Source organism: Cricetulus griseus, chromosome 6 (genome assembly GCF_003668045.3).
Source record: "Cricetulus griseus strain 17A/GY chromosome 6, alternate assembly CriGri-PICRH-1.0, whole genome shotgun sequence".
NCBI classification, from domain to species: Eukaryota; Metazoa; Chordata; class Mammalia; order Rodentia; family Cricetidae; genus Cricetulus; species Cricetulus griseus.
The window spans coordinates 66,067,541-66,087,619 of record NC_048599.1 but is presented as its reverse complement, the minus strand read 5'-3'; the positions used below and the strand labels follow the sequence as shown (position 1 = coordinate 66,087,619).

General features: G+C 41.8%; 2 protein-coding genes across 3 annotated transcripts in view; both read left to right on the top strand.

The window, feature by feature from the left end:
* Positions 1 to 2,007: 2,007 nt before the first annotated feature.
* Nop10 (NOP10 ribonucleoprotein) lies at positions 2,008 to 2,772 on the top strand. Its single transcript, XM_027422281.1, has 2 exons — positions 2,008 to 2,149; positions 2,402 to 2,772. The coding sequence occupies exons 1-2, from the start codon at positions 2,096 to 2,098 to the stop codon at positions 2,540 to 2,542; spliced, it is 195 nt and encodes a 64-aa protein (XP_027278082.1). The 5' UTR covers positions 2,008 to 2,095; the 3' UTR covers positions 2,543 to 2,772.
* Positions 2,773 to 7,668: 4,896 nt separating this feature from the next.
* Positions 7,669 to 20,079, top strand: part of Slc12a6 (solute carrier family 12 member 6) — an 80,570-nt gene continuing 68,159 nt past the window's right edge. For both annotated transcript variants that reach the window (XM_027422278.2, XM_027422277.2), the window contains exon 1: positions 7,669 to 8,920. In XM_027422278.2, coding sequence (XP_027278079.1) covers positions 8,650 to 8,920 — 271 coding nt within the window. In that variant the 5' untranslated portion in view covers positions 7,669 to 8,649. The remainder of the gene's footprint in view (positions 8,921 to 20,079) is intronic.

Genomic DNA, 20,079 nt, shown 5'->3' with positions numbered 1-20,079 from the left:
CATGGAAGCCACAGCCTTTTCCATTTGCTAAAAAAACTTAATAAATTTTAAAAAATTATATATATATTAGTTTCAAGAGGTGTAAGCCATGTAGCCCTAGCTGGCTAGTAACTCTACAGAGATCTGCCTGCCTCTAGCTTCTGTGTACTGGGATTAAACTGTGTACTGTGTACCTTTTTTTAAAAAGGCATAATCTTTAATAATTTTTGAGGGGTTTATGCAGTTTTATTGAATATGAATATTTGTCTGAATGTAGGACTGTGCAACTGGGTAAATGCCTGGTGCCCCCAGAAGCCAGATGAGGGAGTCAAAGCTTCTGGAACTGGAGCATTGCAGCCAGTTGTGAGTTGTCATATGGGTGCTGGGAACCGAACCTGGATCCTCTGCAAGAGCATCAGGCATTCTTAACCACTGAACCATTTCTCCGGTCCCTTTTTCATTTTTTGAGACAAGAATCTGTCTATGTAGCCTAGGCTCAAACCTAAGACTGTCTTGCCTTAGCCTCTTGAGTGCATAAATTAGAGTCCTTGGTCACAACCGGTGCCTTAAAATTACCATAAAGTCTTTCACTAAATTACTTTTTGAAGTTATTAAATTAATTACATTAAATTAATAGATTAGCATAGCTGAAAAGTCAAACTAAGAAAAGTTTGAAGAGAAAAAAAGGAGATAAAAGGGTATGGGAGGATGAAAACGACTAAAATTCGGTGTGTGTGTGTGTCTGTGTGTGTTAAACGGTAGACAACAACAAAAACCACACAAAACAAACAAAAAACCCAGGGCATGCAAAATAAAATACGCAGCAGCAAGCATTCTTTCCATCCATTTCCCTGTAACCAAATCCTCCTCCAAGCCAGAAGATGCCGATATTAACTGTTTCTAGTACATTCCCGCCCCTCGCAAAATCTCGTGCATGTGTACACGTGTACACGTGTACACACACACACACACACACACACACACACACACACACACACACCACACACACACACACACACACATACACACACACACACACACACACACACCGTTTGGCTTTTTGTTTCTCAGTTTAAAGCAGGGTCTTACTGCTCGAATACTGCTCAGGTCGGCCTTGAACCTACTGGTTGCTAGAGATCCTTCCGCCTCAGCCTCCGGACTTCTGGGGTTACAAGCCGGTGTTAAACTCCCTAGTTTTTTTTAATATATCTTATGAGACGACAAGTAAACCAACTATATTCATTACTAAAAAAAAAAAAGAAAAAAAGAGAAAAAAAACTAAAGTTTTTCTGGCTATAAATTTAATATGTTACAATATTTTTGCCACTATGAATAGTGCTACAATGGTCATTTTGCAATATCTTGGTTTTAATTTTAATTTTTCTAAACTAGACTCTTATAAGACTTTTTATCTTTGAAAAACTGGAAATACTCCAAGAAAGTTACCTTACTGTGATATTATTCGCTACTCACCATGTAAGAAAGAGATGAATTTGTGGTCAGGTCCTGAGTTTGAATCTTGGTGCAGCCTCTAAAACAAAATTCACCAGTTTCATAAGAAAACCTTTACGTTCTTTTCGCTTTGCATAATATCGAATACCCATCATGCACTCTTTACCGCCAACACTTTGAAATGGGGCGGGGAACCGGATGTAAAAGTGGGGGTCTGAAAAAAATCTTACATCTTCCCTAGGATATAGGAGGTTGAGTATCCTGGAACCCTTGTTTCTCCAGGAACTACAAAACTAATGCCTCTGAAATGGGTGAGCAATTTGAGAGTAAAGACAGGACTGGATGCATCAACATTTAACCCACACCCATCCCTACCTCCCAACGTCTGGGAGTCCCTGGCACACAGTGGGCAATTCCATGGCTCTTTGCAAGGCAACTTTGCAAGGTTGTAGCTAGTTGGGAAGACCAAGGCCAAGTTCTGCTCCACTGTGCCCCCTTCTGGTCAACTGGATATGACTGGAGAAATGGACTACATTTCCCGGCATGCCTTGTACCGACTTCCGGTCAGATGGGAAGGATGTTGGCGAACACGGTTGAGGCGGTGTATTCCAGGCAAACGCGCCTGGCTGCGGAAGAGTGAGGATCTTCGTGCTGAGTTGCAGTCATGTTTCTCCAGTATTACCTCAACGAGCAGGGCGATCGCGTCTATACGTTGAAGGTAAGGGGAGAAAACAGCTGTAAGTCGGGAGGACAAGAAATTTAGGTGGGAGGAACAGTTGGAACCGGCCGCCGGCCAGCGCAGCCGGGTGCTTGGAGCCACGTCCGGGCCGAAACGTGGTAGATGCCGGCATTGCACGACTTCTTGTTCTGACCGCCGCGTCTCCTGGCTTCAGCTTTCCCATTTTCTTGTTGTCCCCTTGCTAGCACACCACTCATGTATTGAGATCATTTTCTTTTTTTCCTCGAGCAGAAATTTGACCCTATGGGACAACAGACTTGCTCTGCCCATCCTGCTCGGTTCTCCCCTGACGACAAATACTCAAGACACCGAATCACCATCAAGAGACGCTTCAAGGTGCTCATGACCCAGCAACCGCGTCCTGTTCTCTGAGGGTTCGTTAATTTTCATGTGCTGCCCTACCCCAGGCCGATTATCAATAACCAAAGGCGTCAGTCCGTGAGCAGTGAAGCCTTCCCATGCTGTTTGGAATCCTATCTTACTACGTGACTGAGTCTGTCGTGATGGGCATCGCCTGTAAAAGGAACAGTCTTAACTTTTTTTTTTTTTTTATGCTTTGAATTACTGCCAGGTTATTAAAGAGACAATGTCTTGAAAGTTCATTTTGTGTGTGATTGGAGGGAAAGATGGGGGAGTGTAGTGCCGTTGCTAGTACAAGGCCACTTGAGAACAATGGTAAGCCCTCACTTTTGAAGTAGCAATGCGCCATGAGTGTTAGGGTGTTGGGGAAGAAAGGCTGAGAAAGACTCCTACAAAGGTCAGCGTTCACTGAAAATATACTCCAGTCCCTGGAGTAAATTGTGGCCCCTTTAAATAACATTCCGAATTCCTCAAAGAATAATAAAGGCATAAAGACTTAATTGGCAGTTACGAAACTGGTACTGTTACCCCCTCTTTAAGGAGTAAAGGCACTCAACTTGTTTAGTCCTCGTTTTTGTTTTTGTTTTTTTCCTCAATTTTAAGAGTGGGAAGGAGCCTGGCGGTGGTGGCGACGCCTTTAATCCCAGCACTCAGGAGGCAGAGAGGCAGGCAGAACTCTTGAGTTCAAGGCCAGCCTGGTCTACAAATCGAGTGCCAGGCCAGGCTGCAAAGCCACAGAGAAACCCGGTCTCGAAAAAACCCCCCCAAAAAAAAAAAAGAAAAAGAAAAGTGTGTGTGTGTGTGTGTGTGTGTGTGTGTGTGTGTGTGTGTGTGTGTGGAGGTGAATCTTCTTAGTAATTATACAGTTGTTTGTTCAGCTGTCATAAGTGGGAATGTCTTTGACCAAACTTGCTGTCCTGGAAATCTATCCACACTTTTTTCTCTCTAGTCAGCTTACATATAATAACCCTACATCTGTTACATCTGTATTTTCTTTGGCAGCCAGCAGCTATGTGTAATGCCCCACATATCTTAATTTTGAAGAGGTATGAGAAATTAATGAAAGGATTTTTGTTGTTTTCCAGTCTAGAGTTGTAAAGTGTGTGTATAAATAAATATATACATACATACATGAAATGGAAGCTTAAGGACTTTATCTGTAGCTCTGGCTATTCTGGAACTCTCTGTAGATCAGGCTGCCCTCTGCCTGGCAAGTGCTGGGAGTAAAGGTGTGCACCACCACCGCCCAGCTCATAAATAGCTTTGAACTCAGAGAGATCTGCCTGCCTCTGCCTCCCAAGTGCTGGTGGGATTAAAGATGTGAACCACCACGCCCAGCAACCTAAGTGATTTTTTGTTTGTTTGTTTGTTTTTGCAAGACAAGCTTTTCTCTGTGTAGCTTGGGCTGTCCTGGAACTCTTTAGACCAGGCTGGCCTCCATCCTTCTGCCTCTGCCTCCTAAGGACTGGGATCAAAGACATGTGCCCACCATGCTTGGCTAACCTAAGTGATTTTTAGTTAAATTATTCCATATTAAAATAACGGTGAAGTAAAATACTGTATTCAGGCATTCAAGAAATGCTAGTTGGCTTCTTCCTTTCCTTGTCAAGTTAACCAGTTATCAGTCTCATTCCTGGATTGTGACATTGGATCTGAATGTATGTTTACTGCCACTAATTTTTTTTAAGAAGTATTTGTTCTTCTTTTATATGTGTGTTTTGCCTGCATGTATGTGTGTGTGTCATGTTTGTTTCTGGTACCCATAGAGACAGAGGGCATTGAATCCCCTGAGTCTGGAATTAGGGATGGTTGTCAGTGGTCATGTGGGTGCTGAGAACAGAATCTGGATCCTCTGCTGAGCAATCTCTCCAGCCTCAGTGCCACTAATTTTAAACTTCATAGAGACTGTGTTCTGCAATCTTGCTGAATACTCATAGAGGTAGAAAAGTTCAGTGTTCCTCTTGACTGTTGGTGTTGAAAGAAAAAAAGAAAAATCATTTGATATATCTACCTTAACAGAAGACAGGTAACTTTCAATTAAGTAGTAGATCTGCTAAATTCAAATAGTTATATGTTTGTTTCTTTTTCCTTTCTAGTAATTTTATTTCTTAGCCCATTCATGAACACAGTTTTTAGTGTTGTATGTGAGAAATTTTTTTTTTTTTTTCTCAAGACAGGGTTTCTCTGTGTAGCTTTGGAGCCTATCCTGGCACTCGCTCTGTAGACCAGGCTGGCCTCGAACTCACAGAGATCCGACTGCCTCTACCTCCCTAGTGCTGGGATTAAAGGCGAGCGCCACCAACGCCCGGCGTATGTGAGAAATTTTAAAGAATGAATCATATCCTACTAAGGATATAGAAATGTTAAAAACTCTGCAAACCATGGGTCTCTTGAGTTCGTGACTAGTCTGGTCTACAAAGTGAGTTCCAGGACAGCCAAGGCTACACTGGGAAACCCTGTCTCAAAAAACCAAAAGAACAAACAAGAAACTCTGCACATAATTGGAAAAATGTACAACTGGAATTTTCTGGGTTTTGGGGGGGTTTATTGTATTTGTTTGTTTTGGTTTCTGAGACAGTCTCTTTATTCTGAGTGAGTCTCAAAATTGCTTTGTGGTTCAGGATGACTGGAAACTTTTAGTTCTCCACTGTTGTTGCCTTCATGTATGCATTCACCTTGTGCATGCCTGGTACCTTCTGAGGATAGAAGACAGAGTTGGATCCCCTAGAACTGGAGTTATGGATAGTTTTGAGCCACCATGTAGGTGCTGGAACTCGAACCTGGGTCCTCAGCAAGAGCATCAAGTGCTCCAAATTTGCTGTTTAGATTTTTAAAAATGTATGTTTATGGGTATTTTACCTCCGTGTCTATGCATATGTGTGCTAATACCCACCGAGGCCAGAAGAAGGTGTCAGATCCCCTGGGACTAGATCTAGACAATTAATTATAGCCTTTATGTGGCTGCTGGAGATAGAACTCTGGTCCTCTGGAAGAGCACCCCTGTCTCCAGTCCCCACCACTATATTTTGAGTTGTGGGATAACAGGTGTGCATTACCACCCTGGTTTATGGTGAGGATCGAACCTAGGATTTGTATGCTAGGTGAGCACTCTACCAACCCTGGAAGTTTTTTCTTTTCTTTCCTTCCCCTCTCTTTCTGTTTTGGTTCTTTATGTAGCACTGGCCACTCTGGATTGCACTATGTAAACCAGGCTGGCCTTAAACTCACAGATCTACCAGCCTCTACCTTCTGAGCACTGTATTACTGGCTGTCCCACCACACCCAGTCCCTGGACGTTTTCTAACTACCAACTCAGTGAAATCTGTCTGGTAGGAGGTGTGTCTTCTTTGTTTTTTCAGTATTGAATATAATTCTGTCCTTACAAAAACAAATAAAAGATTAGCATTCTGTGCCACCAGCAGTGCAGATCAAAATAAAAGACTAACCTGGAAATAGTAGTAGTCGATATGGAGGAGAAAAGGAAACTCATGAATCTAGCAAGGACTGAAAAGATCGCCTGGATAGTAACATCTGAGACATACCTTTAGTGAGCTTGATTATCAGTTAGTGTTTGCAGAAAGGAAGAAGAGCGGCAAGAGTGAGCTAGGTGGTAGATATAAGTAGATGCAAAAATTGTGCAGAAACGCCAGTGTGTCTTTTTTTTTTTCCTCATTAATGGAAGTTTAAGCCTGGCTTTCGATTTTCAAGGGAACGGGAACAAGAGGCAGGAAAGTAGCTACACTGAAGATGAAGATTTACAGGCATTTAAAAAGAGACATCTGAAATTTTACACTGACGCCCGGCGCCAGCATGTCTTTATAAAGTCTGATATTTGAATGAACTGCAAGCCTGCCTTAGAAAGTAGATCCCCCGGGGATGGCTCCAGGGCTTCTGATACATTCATACAGACATAAGCAGGCAAAACACCAATGAACATACATTTAGAAAGAAAGTAGCTGGGTGGTGGTGGCTCATGCCTTTAATCCTAGCACTCGGGAGATCTCTATGAGTTTGAGGTCAGCCTGGTCTACAAGAGCTAGTTCCAGGACAGCCTACAAAGCCACAGAGAAACCCTGTCTCAAAAAACATATAATATATATCTCCTTTATATGTGAGTAAGTGCACCGCTTCCATGCCTTGTCTTCAGCAGTTGGATCCCCTAGAACTGAGGTTACATGCAGTTATGAGCCAAATCATGTGAGAACTGGGAACCGAACCAGCAGGGTCTTCTCTAACCATAAGCTGATTTAACTCTTTGCAAGTAAGAGGAACCAAGGATCCGGGCAAGACTCCAGCTAGTTTCCACATTTTGATCAAACCTATAAGAAGTTTTCAAACGAAAGATTATGGAACTGAAATTTATTAAACATCATGATGCACTAAACACTAAACATATCTAGTTGACAGTTTAAAGTAGGTCAAACACTGGAAATGGAGTAGAACAGATACCTCAATGCCTTCTCAATGTCTATATAGTTCTCTTTAATGGAAGTTTAAGCCTGGCTTGGGATTTTCATGGGAACAGGAACAAGAGGCAGGAAAGTAGCTACACTGAAGATGAAGATTTACAGGCATTTCAGAAGAGACATCTGAAATTTTACACTGAGCATCTCATCTAGGATAAATAGATGTGGTAATGGGAGGTTTGGGTGCCATAAAGGTAAGGTTTCCAGAGAGACTCTAATTAAAGATGACCCCTGCGGTCCCGGGGTAAATGGGCATTGACTGCCCCTGAGCTGCATCCAGAGTCCACGCAGCACAGGTGACACGAGAAAATGCATCCCGCCACACACGTTCAGACCCGGAGGCGGACTGCAGTTCCCGTCGTGCTCCACGTGAGAGCCGCCGGCCCGCGCAGGCGCGCCGCACGCTCGCTGTCTCGGCTCTGCAGACTCCGGGCGGGGCTGCTGGTGCCCGCGGGACGGCGCCGCCCTCCAGCTGCTCCCCAGACTTCTCAGGACGGTTAACCTCGAATGAGGAACGAGCGGGGCGGGAAGGGGAGGGCTGCGGCGGCGCGGGTACTGCCCGCCGCGCCCGGGGCGGGGGGCGGCGAGGTCACGTAACGGCCTCGGGCGTCTGCCGGGGAGGGGGCCTCCTGCGCGCCGCGGCTCCGAAACAGTTAGCGGCTAGTAAACAACAGCTGCGCGCGCACCCGCATCAGCTGGCGCGGGATCCCGCACCTGCGACCTCCTCCTTAAACCTAGCCGAGACCAGCCTGCGTGGCCGTCTTCTCGGCTGAGACCCAAGGAGAGCCGGCAAGAGGCCACCCGCGTCGGCCCGGGGGAAAACGCGTCCTGTCACACGCGGCACAAACACGGCGAGAGTCGTGGGCTCGAGAGACTCGCGACGACCTGCCACGACCCGGAGCTGCCCTGATCCGCTAGTCGCCGCCTCCAGCTCCTCGGTCAGGAAGAGATCTCGAGGAGGCAGGAATCCACTCTGCCCCGGCATCCTCTCGTTGCTCTCCTTTCTCTCCATCCTGTAGTGTGGGGGTATTTTTTTCCCGTTATGCATGTGCACCTCTCCCACCAGACCCAAGTGGATTGTCGACCTCAAAAACATCGGGTGGTTCAGCACACACCTCCTCCCAGCCAGACCTGTGGGGTATTCACCTGATACACAACAGGTGGCCGGTGCACACCTTTTCGCAATCTGATCCACGCTATAGTCGCCTGATAAGGGTGGGCCTGCATGCTGTTTCCTCAGCTAGAACCGTGGGACACTCCGCAGATAAAGGACTAACTACCTCACCAGGACCTGGGGGTTGAGCAAGAGAGAGGCGTCACCAGCTGCTGTGAGATCATGGCATGGAGCCCTCAGCCCTGGACCAGGGGAGATAGCTAGGATTCCGAAGGAGCCAAGTTATACAAGATTAGCATCGTTTTGTTCTCATTGTTTTTCAAAAATTATTTTTCAGTTACTGGTGGTGTACTTTATAGAACAGTTGCCTTGAATTCTAAGTAGAAGGATTCTTAATTGGGCCTTTGTGGGATGTAAATCAAGGTAATTGAGGTTTTTTTTTTTTTCAAGTTTTCTATTTTTGCAATCAAAAGTACCTAGCGTAGGAGGAAGAGTTTTTGTGAGCTTTTCCTTTTCTCTTTCTGGAAAAGGGGGGAAAAATGCATCCTCCAGAACCCACCACCAAGATGTCTTCAGTTCGGTTCATGGTAACACCAACCAAGATTGATGACATTCCAGGTTTGTCCGACACCAGCCCGGACCTCAGCTCTCGATCTAGTTCCAGAGTAAGATTTAGCTCCCGAGAAAGTGTGCCAGAGACAAGCCGTAGTGAGCCTATGAGTGAACTGTCTGGGGCCACTACTTCTCTGGCAACTGTTGCCCTAGATCCTTCCAGTGACCGGACCTCTAACCCCCAGGATGTGACTGAGGGTAAGTAGAAACCAGAAGACAGGGTGTTCCAACCCCTGGGTTGTTCATGCAAGGTAATTACCTACTCTGTTTTATAATAATCACCAGGAATTAAGGACCACTTTTCTGTGATGCTTAGGAGCCTGGGAATAATAGTGGCCATAGTAAGTCACTGCAGTGGTCACTTGGCCTTTTGGAAGATATCTGGCAAGAAGGCAAGGGAATGCATATTTTGATATCCTCATTTTTGTCTTCTTATAACTAAAGTGACTATTTTTGGTTAGAGACAAACAATTAACTCTCTCACAACACAGAGAATCCTAAACTGTTAACATTTAATGGGCTGGGTATGTACTTCCTAGACAGCTTTGAGGCTTTGACTCTTAACAGTCAGCTTTTGGGCAGGTTGCAAGGATTAGCTACTGCTTACATCTTAATGGCTTCTTCCAGAGATTTAGCTGTGCGCCATAATTTTTTTTAAATTTATGTTCTTATAGAGTGTTTAAAGTAGCTAAGTTCACTCAAGGAGATGCTATTCTTTTGAATGGAACTTGCAAAGAGGCTTCTAGTGCCCATTCCCACGTCACTTGACTGCTGAGCTTTAGACAAACTATGTTGTGTATTTTATTGGGTTTTCGTAGTCAGGACATATAGGAGCCTCTTCTGCTCATATTGACTGCTTCCCAAACTTGACCTTGAACTTCATAGACTGGCTTATGTTAGAAGTTTTCATTTGATTTAGTTTCATGCAAAGAGAGATAAGGCATCTGTTTCAGACTAAAGAAAAAAGTTTGAAAACGGCCACCTAGTTTTATGCCACATCCTGACCAGTGTAATCTTTCTAGTTAAAAAAAAAAAAAAAAAAAATCCCTTAAGGTTCCTAATGACTCCTAACAATTCTGTTCTACTCAAGTTTGAAAACATGGCCTTGGCCACCAACTTGTGAAAGCAAGAGTGACTTGCCATTTCCGGCCTCAGGAAATACTGTTCCTCCTGACCTTAAGTGTTCCGGAAGCCAGAATAGTTTTAGTTCCTCAATTTTGTTTATTTTTAATGTCTCGAGACAAGATAGACTTGATAAAGCTTATAGTTCTAGAATTCACTAATCCTTAACTAGTCATTTTTTCTTTTATGTCAGTATTATATGTTAATTCTTTTTTTGTCCCCCCCCCCCCCCCGCAGGGTTTCTCTGTGGCTTTGGGGGCTGTCCTGGAAGTAGCTCTTGTAGACCAGGCTGGTCTCAAACTCACAGAGATCCTCTGCCTCTTCCTCCCAAGTGCTGAGATTAAAGTCGTGCACCACCAACACCCGGCTATGTTAATTCTTGCTCTAACTGCTTTCCACTGCTTACTAAACCTTACACTGGGTTATATTCTGAATAAAAGATTATAATTTCTTCCTTTGCCAAATTTTTTTATTTGTTTGCTTATCTATTTATTTTTGTGACAGGATCTCATGTAGCTCAGCTTGACGGTAAACTTTCTGTGTAGTCAAGGATAATCCTGAACTCTTGATCCTCCTGCCTCCACCTCCAAAGTGCTGAGATTGAAGGCCTTCTCAACCACACCCAGATTTATGTGATGCTGAGGATGGAACTCAAGGCCTCTCATGCACTTTCTGAGCTGAGCAACATCCCCAGCCTGTACCAAATTACTGCCAGATTACAGTTTTAGTCCTTAATCCATCACACTACATTTAAATTGATAAAATGCCAATTCAAAACTATAGTCTAGACAAGTCCCTTCAAGGAGTTCTGATACCTTTTTTGATTCAGTCCTGTATTCTAGTAAATAAAGTCAGGTTTTCCATCCCTATATCCCTACTCTAAACCATGACTACAGTACCTACACCACTTTGTTGTTTTTATTTACATACTATCTTTCCTGGCCAGGCTGTGAAGTTCTTGAGGACAGTTTTTGCACCTAGTATATATAATATGTGATGTCAGTTCTATTTTGTACTCAATGGTGAGTTGAAGAACTTCCAGACATATCTAAAGAGACAAATTCAACAAAAGTTAAAAAGATAAGCTGATAAAGGAGATGAATAGGAAGTGTTGAAGCAGAGAAGCTTATTCTGATGTATATTGGAATTACCTAGAGCTGTGGGTCATGACCCCTGGGGAGTGTCAAACTACCCTTTTATAGGGTTACCTAAGGCCATCAGAAAACACAGATATTTACATTACAATTCATAACAGTAAAATTACAATTATTAAATAGCAATGAAAAATAATTTTATGATTGGGGTCACCACAACATGAGGAACTGTATTAAAGGGTCACAGCATTAGGAAGGTTGAGAACCCCTGAGATAGAGAATTGTTTTCAGTGTTTCTGTCCTAGTCCCATTCCTAAAGATTCTGGTTTATTTACATTAATATTAAAAAAAAACAAAGATCTGTTCAGTTGGTTCAGTTATAAAGCAAATGCTGACCACAGTTCAAAGGGAAGAATGATTAATACCACATACATGGAAAACACTTTCATATCTGAGCTGGCATTTGAAACCAAAGGGCACCGAGTGGTTAAGGCACATGTAGCTTTTTCTTAAATGTCACAGGACAGTACAGAATGTTTATCTACACTTGGAATCACTACTTTGCATATGAAAGTTAACCCTCCTCCACTTGCTCTCCCAGTTCTGTGATACATTATGAGTAGATCTCATCCGATCTCTAATGTGAGGGCTAAAGCCCAGTAGGAAACTTGGAAAGTGGTGTGCTTTGCTTTTCAAAGGACCGTGGTTTTAAAATACCAAGATCTTTTATTTTTGTTAGTTTGTTTTGCAACAAGGTCTCACTATGTAGTCCTAGCTGACCTAGAACTCACTATGTAGACCATGCTGGTCTTGAACTCATAGAGTTGTCTGCCTTCGCCTCCTGAGTGCTAGTATTAAAAGGGTGAGCCACCATTCCTGGCTTTACCAAGGACTTCAAGAAAATACTTTTTAAGTAAACATCTTTTTAAGTAAACATCCCCCCAAAGCCAAAACAAATGAATTTCATTGTATATATGCTCTTCTTAGATATACTTTTAATGCTTATTGACTATGTCCCATGTTTTACTTTGAATCCTTTTGTGACATTATGTAAGACGGTAAAATGGATAGCTTATTAAAATATTGATTTGGTACCCTTCTGGCTTGTCTGATAGCATCCTCTGATAGATTTTCTTTTTAAGACATTTTGGTATCACATATCCAAAACATTTGTATGGGTTTATGTATATACATATGTGCAAGTGTGGGCATGGACGTGTAGAGGTCAAAGGTAACATTGAGTGTCTTCCTCTACACTTTACTTTTTAAAACAGGGGCTTTCACTGAACCTGGAGTTGCCTGTTTAGCCAGGCTGACTGGCTGGCCAGCAAGCCCCAAGGATCATTCCTGTTTCTGTTTCCACAGTGTTGATATCATAGTCGCACGATGTTGTACCCAGCTTTTTATGTGAGCACTGGGGAATCTAAGCTCCAGACCTCATGCATGCTTGACAAGCACTTTTGATCCATCTCCCTAGCCTTCCAAAATATTTTGCTTCTAGGCTACAATTGTGATTTCTTCCTTCTCTTCATACCTAATATTAGCATTAAACTTTAGCCTCTTTCTTACTTATGGAATACCTTCGTAGGTACCTTTGTCCCTAAAGCTAGTAGAATTCTCAGGACAGCTCATAGAAGTATGATGTGTGGGCTGTAATTGATGACTGAAGATGCAGTTAAATTTGGTACAGCTTATTGTAAAACTTGATAATATACTAATACTACTGTGTACCACAAAAGCAATCAGTAAAATCCATAATATGGGAAATTTTATTTAATAACTGGATTCTTTAAAACATAAGTAGCATAGGGTAGAAGAAGAGTGATAAGGAGGGGGGAGCTTTTATAGATTAAAAAGAGCCGTGTCAATCAAATGCAGTGTGTAGGTTTGGATTCACTCCTACAGTGACCAGATCAACTATAAAAAGACAATGGGGAGTGAAAATGATAGTGTACACCTGTAGTCCCAGTTCGCAGGACAGTGAGATAGAGGGACCATTTGTACCTACATATAGGCTATCAGCCTGGGCAACATAGTGAGACACTGCCTCAAAAACAAATGGAAGTCACTAATTATTATTATTATTATTATTATTATTATTATTATTATTATTATTGAGACAGGGTTTCTCTGTGTAGCTTTGGAGTCTATGCTGGCACTCGCTCTGGAGACCAGGCTGGCCTCGAACTCACAGAGATCTGCCTGCCTCTGCCTCCCGAGTGCTGGGCTTAAAGGCGTGTGCCACCAACGCCCGCCCGGCTGGAAGTCACAATTATTGAGGGAATTTGAAATACATGATATTGAAAACCAGGAAGGAATCACTAATTTTCTTAGTTCTGCTTATATTGTGGTCAGGTGAAGCCCTCAGGTAAAGATTACCTGTTGGAGTATTTACAGGTAAGATGAAATGCTCTAGCTTGCTCCCTTTGGCTCTCTTAATTTCCACTCCCCACCCCAACACACACAGCCCAAAAGAAGAAATTGTAAAAAATACCTGAAGAGCCATTTTTTATCTTCTTAGCTTTTATTCTATAAATAAAACTCTAAAAGGTTGAGTTGTGCACTCAGCAGACACAGGCAGGAAGATCACAAGCTCAAGATCAGCCTGGGCAACATAGGCCCTTGTCAGAAAAAGCAAGGTCAGGAATCCAGCCTAGTCGTAGAGTTTGCTTAGCACTCACAGGCTTTCGGCTTGACCCAGGACCACTCTCCCACTGCCCCTGTAAAGATTTGAAATTTTAAGAGTTGGTTTAGTAGGGAGTGTTTTCTATAATAGAGGCAGTCCTAGAATATGGTAGGTAAGGATTAAATACCATGGATTGGTACAGTGATTGTATCAACTTGTGATTCCCCATCTGTGGTGTTCTCCTCTTTGTTCCCACTAAAAGCCCACATACTTTCCCTCCCAGTGGCCTGTTTATTAGCTTCAGACTCATATTTTTTCCTTTTTATTGAAAATAGATTCTTTTTTCATATAATACATCTGGATATCAACCTTTACTAATGGAAAAGCACAAGGGGAGGAGGATTCTCCTGGAGGTTGGGAGACTTCCGAAAGTCATGCTTTCTGTTTTAAAGCCATTATAGTATAAAGGGAGTGTTATTTAAGGCATCATGTAATGACCTATCAGGACATTCCGAAGCTGTTATTTAAGGCAACCTACAATGACCTGTCAGGACAATAGTACCCTGTATGCTTTTGGATCATTGCTGTTTTCTCCTGGTGACCAGTAAACATTTCTGGACTACCAAGAACTTTGCACAGATTCTAACAGGGTATACCTCCACCTTTATACCTTGAGCCATTATGGCTTACAGCCTCACTGGAAAAACAGCAAGCTGGCATTCAGTCCTCACCACCCTTAGCTCTTTTGGCCTGATGCCCTCATGCACAGTCTACACCTAATGGGCTTGTTAACTGAGAATAAATCAAATTATATGCATTTTAGTTTTTTGGCAGTACGTATCTCTTCACAGTAGATAAGAAAATTTGAAGTGCTCATTGCTGGAATTCTAAAATCCATTTTAAAATGTTAAACAAAAGATTGTTTTAATAGGGTTTTGTAAGTTTTATAAATAGGAAAAAAGGCATTTCTACTAATACTCTCTAATTAGTGCTTTAGTGTATTGTATAGAATCTTTAATTAAATATGAAGGCATGAACACAAAACCATATAATATGTAACATATGTAAGCACATAAATGGAACGCTTTGCCTGAACAGTAGTTCAGTGGTTGGCTAATAAATATTTTACTTGCTTCTACGGTACTTCTTGTTTTTAGAACATTTTCTTTCTGCTACCCCACGAGTGTCTCTCTGTGTGTGTGTGTGTGTGTGTGTGTGTGTGTGTGTGTGTGCGCGCGCGCGCGCGCACCCACAATCATGAACCTGTGCATAGTGTGGGACTGAATCCAGGTACTTGGCATACCATGTTCTGCCACTCAGCATGTCTCCAGCCATGCATTTAAATTTTGTTGTTTTTGAGATAGGATCTTTGTGAACAGCAAAGCTTGGGCTGGGCAATTCTGCAGCTTGGTCTCAAATTCATTAACATGCTACTTCTGCTACCCAAGTATGTACTTTATTTTTGAAGTGCTGTGAGAGAGAGAGAGAGAGAGAGGGAGAGGGAGAGGGAGATAGGGTTTCTCACTGGGATCTAGGGCTCACCAATTAGACTGGGCTGGCTAGCCAGTGTACCTCAGGATCAGCTTGCCTCTACTTGCCCAATTCTGGGATTGCAAGCATGAACTATCACACTCAGCTTGCTACATAGGTACTGGGAATCATGTTCAGTTCCTCCTGTTTGGCAGCAGGTTCTTTACCCTCTGAGCTGTTGTTCCAATTTTTGTTTGTTTTGTCTTGTTTTTCAAGACAGGGTGTTCTCTGTGTAACTGTCCTGGCTGTTGTGGAACTCACTGCTCTTCAAAAGACACGAGTTTGGGCCTCAGCACTCATGTCAGGCATCTCACAAGAGCCTGCATCTCTGGTTTCAGAGGACCTGATGATTTGGGCCTTCACTGGCACTGGTATTCACATGAACACACACTCCCATCCACACATAAATACACACAATCAAAAATTCTTCAAGCTGGTTGGTGGTGGCGCATGCCTTTAATTCCAGCACTTGGGAGGCAGAGGCCGGTGGATCTCTGAGTTTGAGACCAGCCTGGTCTACAAGAGCTAGTTCCAGGACAGCCTCCTAAGCCACAGAGAAACCCTGTCTCGAAAAACTAAAATTAAATAAATAAAATAAAGAAGTCCTTCAAAAAAATCATTGTTTTTAAAGTTATAAAGCCCGAGACTAGAAGACAAAAGCTGTATTGAATTATTGGGAAGTAGCAGATATTATTGTTTGTTTTTTGTTTTTTTTTTACATTTAGTTTAGTTTTTCTTTCAGTGTTTGTTTTATTTTTGTGGGTAGGGCACATAAGTGTGCACCATGGAGCATTTTTTTGTGGAGGTTGAGGACAACCTTGGGGAGGCTGTTTTCTTCTTCCACCATGTAGGTCCTGGGGATTGAACCCAGGTAGTCAGGCTTTGAGATGAAAGCCTTTAACCTTCTTTGCTACCTCACTGATCTCTTATGTTTACTTTTTGCTCCTATTTTTAGTCCTTTCTATTTAAGATCTCCATTCCAGCCACTAGTTTCCTCACCTCATAATTAGTGGCAACATTTAGTGTGTTTTTATTGCTGCATTTGATAATCCTTGTTAAGTTTTTAGTGACCTTGAGAAGTCCATGTGCAAAAGCCAGTTGATAGCATTAATCTGTTTGCTGTTGCAGCCATTGGATAGATTTAAGATTTTGGCTAAATGGTGATTGAATTCTTCCATCTTACTAGTTAAGTTTGCTTTCACTTTGATGAAAAGCTATTCATTTTTCATATTGCTAGTTAAAGAAAAATGACTAAGTAAGAACTTGTGCATACACATGTATGTTTTCACTTGAGAAACTGAATCCAAATAAAATTTATTTTCCTTTGATATTATTTGTATTTATTACCTTATTTAAACCTATAAATAATACTTGTTTTCCCAAGTGACCAGTTGCATGCACAAGACTTATGATTGACTTTTTTTCTAGTTTAGCAGTATGCTATATATTCCACTGAATATACTAAGCACAAATAGAAACTAGGATTAATGTTTTTCTGTAAGGTTAATTTTTTCCTTTTCTGTAAAAAAGTTTTGATATTTTTTTCACTAAGGATTTTTGTTTTTGTTTTTTTCCTGTGCTAAGATTAACTTTTTCTTGTTTAGGAGAAAACCTGAGGCATTAGATAAGTAGTCTGGCCAAGGCCATGCAGATCATTAAAAAGCAGTGATCTGAGCCTAGAAGTACTGTGTGATTCCAGCAGTAGTGTTTTTGTCTTTACATGGGCTGGTCCTGCCAGAATGTTTATTGAAATGTAGTTACATATAATATAGTAGAGGTATTAAAGACAGTTTTTATTCACTGGGACATTATTTTGCCTATATTCAAGAGAAAACTATAAATAGAAGGTAATACAATTAGATGTTCTTTGAATTGCTAGAGTTTGAATTTCTTTATTTTATGTGCATTGGTGGTTTTTTTTCCTTTCTTTCTTTCTTTCTTTTTTTTTTTTCTTTTTTTGGTTTTTCGAGACAGGGTTTCTCTGTGTAGCTTTGGAGCCTGTCCTGGCACTCGCTCTGTAGACCAGGCTGGCCTCGAACTCACAGAGATCTGCCTGCCTCTGCCTCCCAAGTGCTGGGATTAAAGGCATGCACCACCAACGCCCGAGTTTGAATTTCTTAAAAGGTAGTTTGGCCTAGACATATATATTTCATGTTACATACACAAATGATGTGCTCATGTCCAACATGGTGTAGTATTGCTAAGTTAATGGACACTTTACATTGGTCCATCGGTGAAGTTAATGCATGTCCATATTTCATTCCAAGTCCTAGTGAATTTTTTCTTATCTCTTTTCTTTATAATGTTTTTTACATTTTTTAAAAATTTATTTTAGAAGCATTCTTATTTACATATCATCCCCCATTCACTCATCCTCCCATGCTTCCCACCAACCCCCCAACTTACCCCCCTCCACTCCCCAGGGATAGTGAGGTACTCCACGGGGGACCATCAAAGTCCTTCACATCATTTGGGGGAGGCCTCAAGCCCTCCTTCCTGTATCTGGGCTGCAATAGTATCCCTCCATAGGGAATGGGCCCCCAAAGACCATTTGTGCTCTAGGGATTAACAATGGCTCCACTGTTTGAGGTCCCATAGACTGCCTTGGCCTCCTAGCTGGCACCCATATTCAGAGGGCTTGGTTCAGTCCAATGCTGGTCCCCAGGTTTATGACTAGGGTTTGTTTGTTTTTGAAGCAGTTTTGCTGTTTAGCCCAGATTGGCCCTGAGTGTGGGAGCCTCCTTCAACCTTCTGAGTTCCTGGATTACAGGCATTCAATATCACCATGCCTGGCTCAGTAAATCTCTTCGTAAATGGACTTTTTGGGTTTGAGGACAGTTAAGAAAGCAGTGAATCACAGAAGCATTTGTTCTTTGAAATAGGAAATAAATTAACAAGGATGGTCCTGAACTGGGGAAGCCCTCACTTGTAGACTACTAACTAACATAGCATATGCAAGGCCCTGGGGTCAACATCTGACACCACAGAACCAACGGTTGGTTGGTTGGTTGGTTGGTTGGTTGGTTGATTAGTTAACAAGGGCGTCTTGTTTGGGATTGTGTTTTCATTGTTCTTTACTTAACATTTTAAGACTATGTTTATAGTTTTAACAATATGTTGTTTAGTGTCATGTTTATGTTCTATAGACTTTTCATAATCAGTAGAAACACATTTTTAGCCTACCAACTATTTAATATTAGAATAATGAAGTGTCATAGATATGGGGTACCAAACCTGCAGTGAGAAACTGAGTTCTCTGTGTTCTTAACTGCCTCTTTGGTTGGTGATTCTTGGATCCACTTACACCTGGACTATAGGGGACAACAGCCCTGTACAGAAAGTTATAACAAGGATTAAAGAGACAACTTTAAGATCCAAGCACTTAGTTCCCAGAACCATTTAGTAATACCTCCTTTAATGTTTGGACACTGTTGCCAGAAATTACTGAAGTTGCTCTGAAATTAGCTAACCATCACATCTAGTGAACACTTGAAGCTTTGGGCTCCTGAAGAAGTAGCTGAGCAAAGTGGTGGGGTATTATGCTCTTACAGTTGGATTCTTTCTGTCCCACCCATCAGTTCCCACAGCCACTTATGAAAGAACACTCTGAGGCTTAATGTTAAATATAATTGTTTGGCCAATGGCTCAGACATACTACTGGCTACTTCTTTCTTATAAATTAACCCATTTCTAGTAATCTATGTATTGCCATGAAGCTGTGGCTTACCGGTAATGCTCCAGCATGTTACTCCTTCTGCAGATACATGGTGCCTTCCCTCACCCCGTCTTCCTTCTCTCTGCATCTTTGTTTGGATTTCCCACCTAGCTATATTTTATCTGGCTATTGGCTAAAACAGCTTTATTCATCAACAAATAAAAGCAACACATTCTCATCATACAGGAGGACATCCCATATCATTCTCTCCTGGTTCTTTGTTTGCTTGTGTATTGTACTAACAGTTATGTAGTTAATTAGCTAACAAGACTACAAGCTCCTGCAGGGTAGAGGACAGTGTCTTGTACTGTTTCATTCCCATTTCTGGTATGTTGTGGCATTCCAGTAATATAGAATAAACATGTGATTCTTTATCTGAGAATCTTGAAGCTTTAACCGGAGGACTCTTTGCCTTCTGTTCTCTACAGTAGTATGAACCCACCAAGAAGGAATGCCTTTCTTCTATTATCTTTTAGAATTTCAGTGATAAAATTTATTATATATTAACCACTACTAACATTTCATCAAAATCTGTTTTCATAGTTTTAAGGGGTAAGTTCTTGCTATTCATGATACTTGGTCTTCACAAAAGTAATTCACTCACCCTTTCTGTGCATGTATGCTAAGTGAGATAAAACTTAGAATTTTTGATCATTTACACTGAATTTTTTTAGATTTATTTAATTTTGTGTATGAGTGTTTTGTCAACATGTATGTGTGTGTACTGCATGTGTACCTGGAGCCTTCAGAGGTCAGAAGAGGGCAATGGATCCCCTGGGACTGGAGCCACATATGGTTGTGAGCCACCATGTGGATGTTGGAATTGAATTGGATTCCTTTGCAAGACCAACTCTTGCAAAGTTGCAAAGTGCTCTTAACCAACGATCCATCTTTCCAGCCCATCATTTTGAAATTTTAAGCTATTATTCAGTCTGTCAGTAGCAAATAGATAAAAGGGTTTGCTGAATATGATAAATAGGGAAAGTGTAGATTCATCTTTTACTGGAGAATGAGAGTATACTTAACCGGCTCCAGCAATAGCAATAACTCTAAATTTAAGTAGTGAACTGCTCATTATCTTCTGTAAGATGTTTACAACATTCTGTAAAACAGCCATTCAGAGTAGAGCATGCAGACATTGCTGGGTCATGAGCTGTTTACTGCCTGTCTGAGGAAGTAAGGTAAGAAATTGAAATTTTAGAAGCTTGCACAGTAGCTTGATAGAGCAATCTTATGGCTATTGAATTTCATGATTTAAAAACTTGGGAAT